General features: G+C 40.5%; 1 protein-coding gene across 1 annotated transcript in view; it reads right to left on the bottom strand.

Annotated features, from left to right (window-relative positions):
- dhx36 (DEAH (Asp-Glu-Ala-His) box polypeptide 36) overlaps positions 1 to 12,903 on the bottom strand; it is a 34,941-nt gene that overhangs the window by 9,893 nt on the left and 12,145 nt on the right. The window contains exons 5-13 of the mRNA XM_061878533.1: positions 9,659 to 9,902; positions 9,541 to 9,579; positions 9,286 to 9,456; positions 9,125 to 9,204; positions 8,526 to 8,600; positions 6,646 to 6,812; positions 6,477 to 6,558; positions 6,268 to 6,408; positions 6,054 to 6,159 (exon numbers count right to left, since the gene is read on the bottom strand). Of these exons, the coding sequence (XP_061734517.1) occupies positions 6,054 to 6,159; positions 6,268 to 6,408; positions 6,477 to 6,558; positions 6,646 to 6,812; positions 8,526 to 8,600; positions 9,125 to 9,204; positions 9,286 to 9,456; positions 9,541 to 9,579; positions 9,659 to 9,902 (1,105 nt within the window). The remainder of the gene's footprint in view (positions 1 to 6,053; positions 6,160 to 6,267; positions 6,409 to 6,476; positions 6,559 to 6,645; positions 6,813 to 8,525; positions 8,601 to 9,124; positions 9,205 to 9,285; positions 9,457 to 9,540; positions 9,580 to 9,658; positions 9,903 to 12,903) is intronic.

The following is a 12,903-nucleotide window of genomic DNA, read 5'->3' as shown; positions in this document are numbered from 1 at the left end:
AATCATGTTAGAACCGTGCTAAAACCATGCTACAATCATGTTAGACTCGTGCTAAAACCATGCTACAATCATGTTAGAACCGTGCTAAAACCATGCTACAATCATGTTAGAACCGTGCTAAAACCATGCTACAATCATGTTAGAACCGTGCTAAAACCATGTTCGAGCCATGTTAGACTCATGCTAAAACCATGCTACAATCATGTTAGAACCGTGCTAAAACCATGCTACAATCATGTTAGATCCATGCTAAAACCATGCTACAATCATGTTAGAACCGTGCTAAAACCATGCTACAATCATGTTAGAACCGTGCTAAAACCATGCTACAATCATGTTAGAACCGTGCTAAAATCATGTTCGAGCCATGTTAGACTCATGCTAAAACCATGCTACAATCATGTTAGAACCGTGCTAAAACCATGCTACAATCATGTTAGAACCGTGCTAAAACCATGCTACAATCATGTTAGAACCGTGCTAAAATCATGTTCGAGCCATGTTAGACTCATGCTAAAACCATGCTACAATCATGTTAGAACCGTGCTAAAACCATGCTACAATCATGTTAGAACCGTGCTAAAACCATGCTACAATCATGTTAGAACCGTGCTAAAACCATGCTACAATCATGTTAGACTCATGCTAAAACCATGCTACAATCATGTTAGACTCATGCTAAAACCATGCTACAATCATGTTAGACTCATGCTAAAACCATGCTACAATCATGTTAGAACCGTGCTAAAACCATGCTACAATCATGTTAGAACCGTGCTAAAACCATGCTACAATCATGTTAGAACCGTGCTAAAATCATGTTCGAGCCATGTTAGACTCATGCTAAAACCATGCTACAATCATGTTAGAACCGTGCTAGAATCATGTTCGAGCCATGTTAGACTCATGCTAAAACCATGCTACAATCATGTTAGAACCGTGCTAAAACCATGCTACAATCATGTTAGACTCATGCTAAAACCATGCTACAATCATGTTAGAACCGTGCTAAAACCATGCTATAATCATGTTAGAATCATGCTACAATCATCTTCGAGCCATGTTAGAATCATGACAGAACCATGCTACAATCATGTTAGACTCATGCTAAAACCATGCTATAATCATGTTAGAACCGTGCTAAAACCATGCTACAATCATGTTAGAACCGTGCTAAAACCATGCTACAATCATGTTAGACTCATGCTAAAACCATGCTACAATCATGTTAGACTCATGCTAAAACCATGCTACAATCATGTTAGACTCATGCTAAAACCATGCTACAATCATGTTAGAACCGTGCTAAAACCATGCTACAATCATGTTAGAACCGTGCTAAAACCATGCTACAATCATGTTAGAACCGTGCTAAAATCATGTTCGAGCCATGTTAGACTCATGCTAAAACCATGCTACAATCATGTTAGAACCGTGCTAGAATCATGTTCGAGCCATGTTAGACTCATGCTAAAACCATGCTACAATCATGTTAGAACCGTGCTAAAACCATGCTACAATCATGTTAGACTCATGCTAAAACCATGCTACAATCATGTTAGAACCGTGCTAAAACCATGCTATAATCATGTTAGAATCATGCTACAATCATCTTCGAGCCATGTTAGAATCATGACAGAACCATGCTACAATCATGTTAGACTCATGCTAAAACCATGCTATAATCATGTTAGAACCGTGCTAAAACCATGCTACAATCATGTTAGAACCATGCTACAATCATGTTAGAACCGTGCTAAAACCATGCTACAATCATGTTAGACTCATGCTAAAACCATGCTACAATCATGTTAGAACCGTGCTAAAACCATGCTATAATCATGTTAGAATCATGCTACAATCATCTTCGAGCCATGTTAGAATCATGACAGAACCATGCTACAATCATGTTAGACTCATGCTAAAACCATGCTATAATCATGTTAGAAGCGTGCTAAAACCATGCTACAATCATGTTAGACTCATGCTAAAACCATGCTATAATCATGTTAGAAGCGTGCTAAAACCATGCTACAATCATGTTAGAACCATGCTACAATCATCTTCGAGCCATGTTAGAATCATGACAGAACCATGCTACAACCATGTTAGAATCATGACAGAACCATGCTACAACCATGTTAGAATCATGACAGAACCATGCTACAACCATGTGAGAATCATGACAGAACCATGCTACAACCATGTCAGAATCATGACAGAACCATGCTACAACCATGTTAGAATCATGACAGAACCATGCTACAACCATGTTAGAATCATGACAGAACCATGCTACAACCATGTTAGAATCATGACAGAACCATGCTACAGCCATGTTAGAATCATGACAGAACCATGCTACAACCATGTTAGAATCAAGACAGAACCGTGCTACAACCATGTTAGAATCATGACAGAACCATGCTACAACCATGACAGAACCATGCTACAACCATGTTAGAATCATGACAGAACCATGCTACAACCATGACAGAACCATGCTACAACCATGTTAGAATCATGACAGAACCATGCTACAACCATGACAGAACCATGCTACAACCATGTTAGAATCATGACAGAACCATGCTACAACCATGTTAGAATCATGACAGAACCATGCTACAACCATGACAGAACCATGCTACAACCATGTTAGAATCATGACAGAACCATGCTACAACCATGTTAGAATCATGACAGAACCATGCTACAACTATGTTAGAATCATGACAGAACCATGCTACAACCATGACAGAACCATGCTACAACCATGTTAGAATCATGACAGAACCATGCTACAACCATGTTAGAATCATGACAGAACCATGCTACAACCATGACAGAACAATGCTACAACCATGTTAGAATCATGACAGAACCATGCTACAACCATGTTAGAATCATGACAGAACCATGCTACAACCATGACAGAACCATGCTACAACCATGTTAGAATCATGACAGAACCATGCTACAATCATGACAGAACCATGCTACAACCATGTTAGAATCATGACAGAACCATGCTACAACCATGTTAGAATCATGACAGAACCATGCTACAACCATGACAGAACCATGCTACAACCATGTTAGAATCATGACAGAACCATGCTACAACCATGTTAGAATCATGACAGAACCATGCTACAACTATGTTAGAATCATGACAGAACCATGCTACAACCATGACAGAACCATGCTACAACCATGTTAGAATCATGACAGAACCATGCTACAACCATGACAGAACCATGCTACAACCATGTTAGAATCATGACAGAACCATGCTACAACCATGTTAGAATCATGACAGAACCATGCTACAACCATGTTGAATCATGACAGAACCATGCTACAACCATGTTAGAATCATGACAGAACCATGCTACAACCATGTTAGAATCATGACAGAACCATGCTACAACCATGTTAGAATCATGACAGAACCATGCTATAACCATGTTAGAATCATGACAGAACCATGCTACAACTATGTTGGAGGTGAGAATCAGTCGGGTTTTATCTTATATTTTCTCTTAACAAAGTACGGCCATATCATTCAAAAAAATCAGGATGATAAGCTGGTTGTGCTTCAAAAATAACTTTGCACTTCATCTCCTCAGAGGAATCAGATATTAAAAAAATATACTTTTATCTTCCAGCACTGCGGGGCTTTAAATGATGTCTCATTATTATCACCGGTTATCTAGCGTTGTCGCTCTGTGTGAGTGCAGTATTAACTACAGTTGAAGTAAGTGTAGTGGAGACTCACGACTTCTTAAACAGGAATGTCCATGAATGCCTTGGCTTTCTAATCATGGACCGCTGCAATGTAATTAACCAACACAATCAAGACAGCTGCTCACATCCTTCATAACCAACACAATCAAGACAGCTGCTCACATCCTTCATAACCAACACAATCAAGACAGCTGCTCACATCCTTCATAACCAACACAATCAAGACAGCTGCTCACATCCTTCATAACCAACACAATCAAGACCGCTGTTCACATCCTTCATAACCAACACAATCAAGACAGCTGCTCACATCCTTCATAACCAACACAATCAAGACCGCTGTTCACATCCTTCATAACCAACACAATCAAGACAGCTGCTCACATCCTTCATAACCAACACAATCAAGACAGCTGCTCACATCCTTCATAACCAACACAATCAAGACAGCTGTTCACATCCTTCATAACCAACACAATCAAGACAGCTGCTCACATCCTTCATAACCAACACAATCAAGACAGCTGCTCACATCCTTCATAACCAACACAATCAAGACAGCAGCTCACATCCTTCATAACCAACACAATCAAGACAGCTGCTCACATCCTTCATAACCAACACAATCAAGACAGCTGCTCACATCCTTCATAACCAACACAATCAAGACAGCTGCTCACATCCTTCATAACCAACACAATCAAGACAGCTGCTCACATCCTTCATAACCAACACAATCAAGACAGCTGCTCACATCCTTCATAACCAACACAATCAAGACAGCTGCTCACATCCTTCATAACCAACACAATCAAGACAGCTGTTCACATCCTTCATAACCAACACAATCAAGACAGCTGCTCACATCCTTCATAACCAACACAATCAAGACAGCTGCTCACATCCTTCATAACCAACACAATCAAGACAGCTGCTCACATCCTTCATAACCAACACAATCAAGACAGCTGCTCACATCCTTCATAACCAACACAATCAAGACAGCTGCTCACATCCTTCATAACCAACACAATCAAGACAGCTGCTCACATCCTTCATAACCAACACAATCAAGACAGCTGCTCACATCCTTCATAACCAACACAATCAAGACAGCTGCTCACATCCTTCATAACCAACACAATCAAGACAGCTGTTCACATCCTTCATAACCAACACAATCAAGACAGCTGCTCACATCCTTCATAACCAACACAATCAAGACAGCTGCTCACATCCTTCATAACCAACACAATCAAGACAGCTGCTCACATCCTTCATAACCAACACAATCAAGACAGCTGCTCACATCCTTCATAACCAACACAATCAAGACAGCTGCTCACATCCTTCATAACCAACACAATCAAGACAGCTGCTCACATCCTTCATAACCAACACAATCAAGACAGCTGCTCACATCCTTCATAACCAACACAATCAAGACAGCTGCTCACATCCTTCATAACCAACACAATCAAGACAGCTGCTCACATCCTTCAGTCAAGAGTCCGTCACGGACAATCAGTCCTTCCCCTTCTTGCTGTCTGACGATGCCACAGTCAATCAGCTGTTTCAATGGCTGATTGACAGACGTGTTTTATTACGGGAAGTTCTAATGACTTTGCTTTTCCGCATTAATCACTTGTGCTTGGGAGCCACACTTTCTAATTTCAATGACCTAACCGCCGTGGTAAAAAAAAAAAGTTTTCTGCGCAGGCTCAGCAGGTCAATGTGCGTCACAGAGAAGCCTCAATAAACACGAGCCAAAGAGGGGAAGAAAAGCTCTCTGCCTGTCAGGCACAAGGACAGCAAGCGGCTGTAACGTAGCATGAAATATAATATGTAGCGGTACAGTCCCAAATACATATCGCTTTTTAAAATATAGCGGAATGAAGTATAAAAGCGGTATGTCACCCAGCCCTAATGCATACGCATCGAGGATTCAAAAGGCAAACCTTAAATGACTACTACATAGTGTGTGTACGACTAAAGAAGAGGTGGAGGGAAGAAGATGAGGATGCAGCGGGACAGCATTTGTGCATGTTTTCATGAGCACAGATCTGCTAGCAAAGACATTTTTTCTGATCTTATGTCGCAATGTGCTTAGAAGATGTTTTTCCAATCTGTCTTCCGACAAATGCACGGCACCCGATATCAGATTCAGCGCACACTTTATTTTGTACACCTAAAAAAAAGATGTATGTAAATATGGCAATAATGAATATACAGAATTAGTGATACTTGTGCAGCTGTACAGTACCTAATGAAGTGTCCGGTGAGTACGAAAGTGGCAAACTCACCCCTTCGTTTAGCACAATATGTCGGATAAGTGCCACGATTAGCTCGAGGTCAATCTTGTCGTCAGCGTCCAGCATTTCAAGAGCAGTAATAGTGTTGTGAGAGTATCTGGGGGGAAACAGGACATACATTTTTCAGCTGAAATCAAAGGAAGCAAGGACAATATTATTATTACTATTATTATTATTATTATTTGAGCAAAAGCCCTCTACTAACCTAGCCTGTAGCGTGCGAGCATAAGAAGGCCAGCTCTCCTTGTACTCCGCCTCCTTCTCCTCCTTCTCGGGTCTGGAGTGTTGGCCCTTCATGAAGCCTCTCTTCCACGCAGGGCGACACTCTTTACTCTTTGGACGATATCTGGCCAAAAGAAGTTCTTCAATTCAAGATGGAACAGAGTCAAGTTAAGTGCGAGCTAATGCTCCTACCTTGTCATCTCCACCACGTCCTCCAGGAGGAACTCTTCCACTGGGAAGGTCAAACCCGGGATGTGGATCATGGGACAGTTGTCTAAAAAAATGGACAATGGGTGAGGAGCAGACTTATTACTTCACAAATGATGTCTCTACAAAATACAACATGTCACGCATCTTATACCAAAATATTTAGAGAACTTCTCCGCATTGAGCGTGGCGCTCATTAGGATGATCTTCAGGTCTTCTCGAAAGTCCAGCAGGTCCTTGACGATTGTGAGCAAGACGTCAGAGTGGAGACTTCTTTCGTGGATCTCATCCAAAACCAAGTGGCTGATACTCGATAAGTGCCTGAGTCAAATAAGAGACCAAGTTAGTGTTAAGGGCTTCTTATAGTACATATATAGTACAACGACACAAAGTACATGGGATTCTAGGAAGAAAATAATGATCAGTCATTTTAAACTTTTATAGCCCTTTAAATCGCCTCACTCCTTTCTCTCTAATGAGGACAAAATGTCAGCTTCCCAAGAAATATATTCTTTGTTTTAATGCTTCAACATGAAATATCTATTATACTTTGGGGGATTTGATTATTAATATCCATCCATCTTCAACCGCGGGGACAACAGCTCTAACAGACACCCCCAGACTTCCCTCCCCACAGCAACAGCAGCAACTTCCTCCTGGGGGATCCCCAAGTGTTCCCAGGCCTGAGAGGAGACCTAATCCCCCGATCTGGTCCTTGGTCTGCCCCGGGGTCTCCTCCCAGTGAGACGTGCAACGAGGACCTCCCTAGCAACTTTTGTGTAGCCTTCCCATTTCAATCAATCAATCCATCAATGTTCATTTATATAGCCCTAAATCACTAGTGTCTCAAAGGGCTGCACAAACCACTACCACATCCTCGCTAGGCCCACATGAGGGCAAGGAAAACTCACACCCAGTTAAATCGGATTTACATTTTTATGAATATCCTTTCTACTTTTATATTTATTCTAACAGCTAAAATTGCTTGATAAAATGTCTGGCATACATTTGGATCTTGAAAGGGCGAAGAGGACATCCCACCAACATTTTTACACAAATGATTATAAATATATATTTTCCACACTTAGGCCACACCCACAATTTTTTTTTGTGAAATGAGATAATTACATAGAAAGATTTTGTAAATGTTTATTTAAATACCTTTTTCCAAACGGTGTTAGTAAGACGGCAGTAAAATGGCTGATTAAACAAAACAGAAAATGAATGGATGTCTTTATTCATCCTTTATAAGATGAACAAGATTTTTTATTGTATGATAAGGTTCAAGATCTTTATCAGGATTATGCTTCCATGTACTTATAACATCTTTGAGTTCAGACAGCTTCCTAAAGTGGATCATTTAAGCACATTGATTTCTTTGCTTCATCCATTCCATCATTTAGCCGTAAGCAAAGAAAAATCCATATATTAGCCGCACGTTTGTGTAAGAACTTGCGAAAAGAGTAGCGGTTTATATTCGGGAAAATACAGTAATAGTGACTTCAAATGTTGAGCAGCAAGCTCATCGGGCATTTTGTACAAATGTAGCTCCCTCTGACATGTCGGGGATGTCAACTGCCATTTAAAATGATGCATTTGTGTTGTGTACTTCTGTGCACTCATCTGTGTTTGTGCTCACTGGACTGAAAATGTTTCTACCGTACAGAGAGAGAGGAGTATAAATGTACTGTACCAACCTCTGGGCCAGCTACTGTGTAAGCATGATGCAACAAAAAATTGCAGCATTTTACCAGACTGCCACAGTCCTGAAAATGACTCACGATTGCTAAAGTCGTGCCCATTTCAGGACGGGTACGAAGGAGACAACAATAAAAGCTGGCACCCTGGTTTGGCTCCTGGTAATGCAAAGACCAACGTGCGGGGATGAGTTAACCGTGTTTTGAGTCTGCCTCAAAGGATGGGGAGCCGTACTAATGACAGCCGAGTCAAGCACAAGTCAATGAAGCAGAGTGACACTAAGGGAAGATCGGCCAGCCGAAAGTGAGAGAAGAAGATGCGATGAGGAAAACTCACGGGTCTGAGCGCAGCCACTGCAGGATGATGCCGGTGGTGCAGTACAGGACCGAGCCTTGTCTCCGTGGTAACTGGCTGGGAAAAGAGAGAAAATCAATTGCATTTTCCAACAGACACAAAATAGGTTTGATAGAACAGGTTACAGACGCTTGGTCTAAAATATGTAAGTTTGTCACGCGGCAGTAACATCTACAATTACAGGAAACAAGAACACCACAAAATGACTTTGGGCTAAAAATTGGAGGCCAGTCACACATAATGATCTTCCAGCTGTGTTACTTTCATATCCCGTATCATTCTGCCTTCATACAATGTACTAGTTGGCGCTTCCACAACTTGGATTCATGGAGCTTTCGTTTCCAACACTCAATATCAAGCCATATTGTTGGTGACAGACAGCTGCAGGATTTTAATGAAACCCAACTATTTTGGGTGAGTCATTTACAAGCGGAAAATGTCTGCAAATTACAACCACAATAATAAAATCATTGTTAAATGAATACTCCCACAACATCAATCAAAATGCATAATCTCATTAGAGGTGTGTGTGGCCAGAGGCAATGATCATGCATGTGCTGTCTCTCCGTTTTGACACTTACCTTTCCAAGCGAATTTGGTACCCACAGGAATTTCCATTGCCAACACTTTCTGCCCTCTCTGCCGCCACACGCTGTGCCACCTATGTGGACGCAAACACACCCAGGATGTTGTTGAACTATCAGGGTATTCAATTTGCCGGCGACACCTCCGGGTGACGTACCGAAATGGCGCTGATGCGACGAGGCTGCGTGCAAACCACCCGGCACGTTGAACCCAGGCCTCGGTTGATGTGGTCGTCGAGAATGAACTGGGTCACCTGAGTGGTCTTCCCACAGCCGGTCTCACCGCTCACAACCAGGACTTGGTTGGAGTTGATCAGCTGGACCAGCTCCTGGCAGGAGAACAGACAAAAGCAGGTAAGATTAAGGAGAAGGATTGGTGATTTTACCATTTATACATGAACAAAAAAACAAACCTCTTTTTTTCCATAGGATGGCAATTTTTCTCTAAACGACTAAAAAGGAAAGAGCAAAAGCATGAAAGCCGGCATTTGGCAGCACTGTGAGAAATGTCAGCCTGTCACTAATGCTCACCAGCATCTCCTTGTACGCTGGCTGGGATCTCTTCCTCTGCAGATCTCTCCGCAATGACTCATCCAGTGAATGGTCTCTGGCTATTTTCTCAAGTAAAAACTCAAAATCTTTGTCATTTCTCTTCGGTTTCTCTTTCTCCTCCTCCCCTTGCTTCTGCTCCTCCTTGTCATCATCATTATCATCATCATCATCATCATCATCCCACGTGTCAGGAATCTCATCTTCAACTGCCTGAGAGATGAGCCTAATTGAAATAAAATGATTGATTAGTGATTGGACCACTCATAATTCAACCTAAAAGAAATGAAACTCGGAAACACTTGAGAGTAGTCAGTTAGGGTTAGTAAGAGAGTAACTCTAACCCATTATTGTCTAAATAGCTGGCAAGACAAGAGAGGACCAAGATGATTGTGTCTTGCATGATTTAGATCAGTGACTCTCAAACTGTGGTAAGCAGGCATGTGATTTGAACTTAATAAAAAAGACTGAAAACAAGCCGCAGGTGTGGGGAACGCAGGTTGTGTGCCCCAGTGGGGGGACAAACAGTACAAAGAATGTTTATTCTATCAGCTAACTTCCTTTATCTAAATAGCCACCTATGATTTATAGCATGATTTAACACATTTCTTGCAGTCATGTTGTTTATGTTTCAAAATGATTCAACTCTTCAATGTCAAAATATAAAGAGTAAAAATAATGACCAAAATTTCAGCTACTGTCTTGTTGTAAAAGACCAATGAAAAGGAAAAGTAGCAATTAGACAGTGTGAAAGTCATCACACGTCTGCCAATCATGTGTTCTTCAATGTGTCTTCCACCTCTTCCATGTGGACAGCAGTGCGGATTTGGGCTTACATGGTAAACAAGTCAAATGAATGTTTTATCCCGACGCATAAATGTGTACAAATGTGGCCAAGCAGAGACGTTGTGGGTCTCCTGGACGTGGTCTACATGGCTAAAAGAAGAATCTAAGGAAGACAATCCCTCTGCCATCTTACACTAGTTTTTCTAATATATCAATCTGGAATATTTGTTCTTCTCTTCTCCGACTCTCTCGTCGTCATTTGGGATGTCTGTTGTGATTTCACTTCCTGGTTCCATGACCCGCCCTATCTTGCCTCTGATTGGCCTGTCCCTAATATTTTGCCCTAATCTTAACCAATCGCGACTCATTAAAACAACTTTTAAAGTGTCGACAGATTACTCTGGCCTGGAGGATGTCATATCTATCTGGTCGGACCCAATGTGTTGATAACACAACATCCAGTTTCACTGCTACTGATACCGGCCTGCCACAAGGCTTTAATATCGGCCCTCTTCTTTTTCCATCTCCATAAACCACCTGACATCTGGATGAGAGGATGTAAATATCCAGATGTATGTTATTTCTACTTGGGGAAAACTTCCAGCAGCCATGGAGAAGGTGGCAAGATGACTACATGACCCTTGTCTTACATGATTAAACATTAAGAAAACGGCAACAATGTATTTTGTTAACATATATAAAATGTCATCCTTTCTAAATATAACTGTTTATAAGGAAATAATCCAAAATGTATCGTTACCTGGGTGTCATTTTAGAGCCAACACTTGGCTTTAAAGAACATATCACACAGAGTCTTAAATACAACACGAAGATGTTCAAATGTATCAGGAATTCATTAACACTGGAGGCAGGTCAAACTTATTTTAATGCAAGGATTATGTCTCGTTTTTTTTATTGTATGACATGTTGGTTCCAGGCAAGCAAAATGACTCTGAGGCCATTGGAAACTTTGCACAATCACTCAGAATCCTTGAGCAAAAACCATAACATCACCATCACTGTTTACTTCTCCAAAAATATAGATTGTTACATTTAGCTAACATTCAAAGAGTCCTAAATAACACTGCACCAGCGCCACTTAAGCACTTTGTCTAGTTTACATCTGCTGTGACAAACACGAGAGCCTCCACCAGGGGGCAGTGTAGCGTACCCAGATGTAAAACATCTTTTGCACAATCAGCCTTTTCATATAAGGTCATAAAGTAATGGAACCACCACACAACAAACTTAAAGTCTAACAGATTACTGTTCGTTCACAATTGAAGTTAAGAAGTGGCTTTGGACCAATCAAAGTTTATCACACGGTCACTAAGGTCGGCACTATGATTGACAGATCAACTTCCTGTGTATTATATTTATCCATGAGAGCATTTTGTTGTAAATTGTGAGGTGTGTGTGTTAAAATCATGGTTGTTTTTACAAATGATGACAGATGTAAACAAGAGCATTTATTGTCTAGTTATGATGTAAAGGAGGGGTGGTTGTATTGTATATTAAAGTATGTGTCAATGAAAGGGCATTTTAGGACTTTTTTTCATTTCATTATATGCTATAGTATGTTTTATTTTTATAATTTTATTGCATGATTTTTGTGTTTAATTTAGGTAGCCAGGGACTGCAGATGGAAATGAGCTATTCAGCTATAATCTGATACAGAACACACTCTATCTGTCTTTGAGCTTCATGTCTCTGTGCATTGTCCCTTCAAATAAAGACTAAACTAAACTAGTAAACCAACCAACCAATCATGGATGTTCTTATATGTAAAACAACCAATCATCATTGATGTTTACCATATATTTTGTCCCCTGCCTGCAAGGTTGCTTCGCTAAGTAGCTTTGATTATTAAGTCAATATTTTAATGGAAATTGTAGTTTTTACCACCAGATAATCAAAAACTGTACTTATTAGGGAAAAACCGTAGTTGTTGGCAGGTATGGCAAGGTGATGGATCAAGATTTTAACACGTAGGTTGGAAAAATCGAGGAAAAACGGAAAATATTAGTGTCATAATTTAACAGATATTAAAAAAAAAAGATGGATTTACAACTACAAACGGAAAAATCAAATGCGCTAAGTGCGCTACCAGTGGTACGCGGGGATCATATAGCGGTAGGCTAAATAATCACTTGATTTAAAGTAGTTTTATTTTGTTTTTCCAATACATCTAAAACACAGTGTTATTGTTTAAACTGTTGTAATGGTTTGGAGTTCAAAAATACACTTGGTAAATAAAACATTGGCCTTGTGTTTAATGAATACTTAGGCCTACTACGCTACTGTATTTTAATGTTGTTCAATATAGTGGTAATTGGAGAACCATGTTTTTTCTGAGGTGCTACTTTGTGAGCCACTGATCAAGATAATTAAGTCAAGCTTGTTGATAGTAGCATTGACTGCAGCTAGTACTGGGAACCTGT

Source organism: Nerophis ophidion, linkage group LG18 (assembly GCF_033978795.1).
Source record: "Nerophis ophidion isolate RoL-2023_Sa linkage group LG18, RoL_Noph_v1.0, whole genome shotgun sequence".
Classification (NCBI taxonomy): Eukaryota; Metazoa; Chordata; class Actinopteri; order Syngnathiformes; family Syngnathidae; genus Nerophis; species Nerophis ophidion.
Note: the sequence above shows the minus strand (reverse complement) of the source record. Positions and strands in the feature narration are given on the sequence as shown.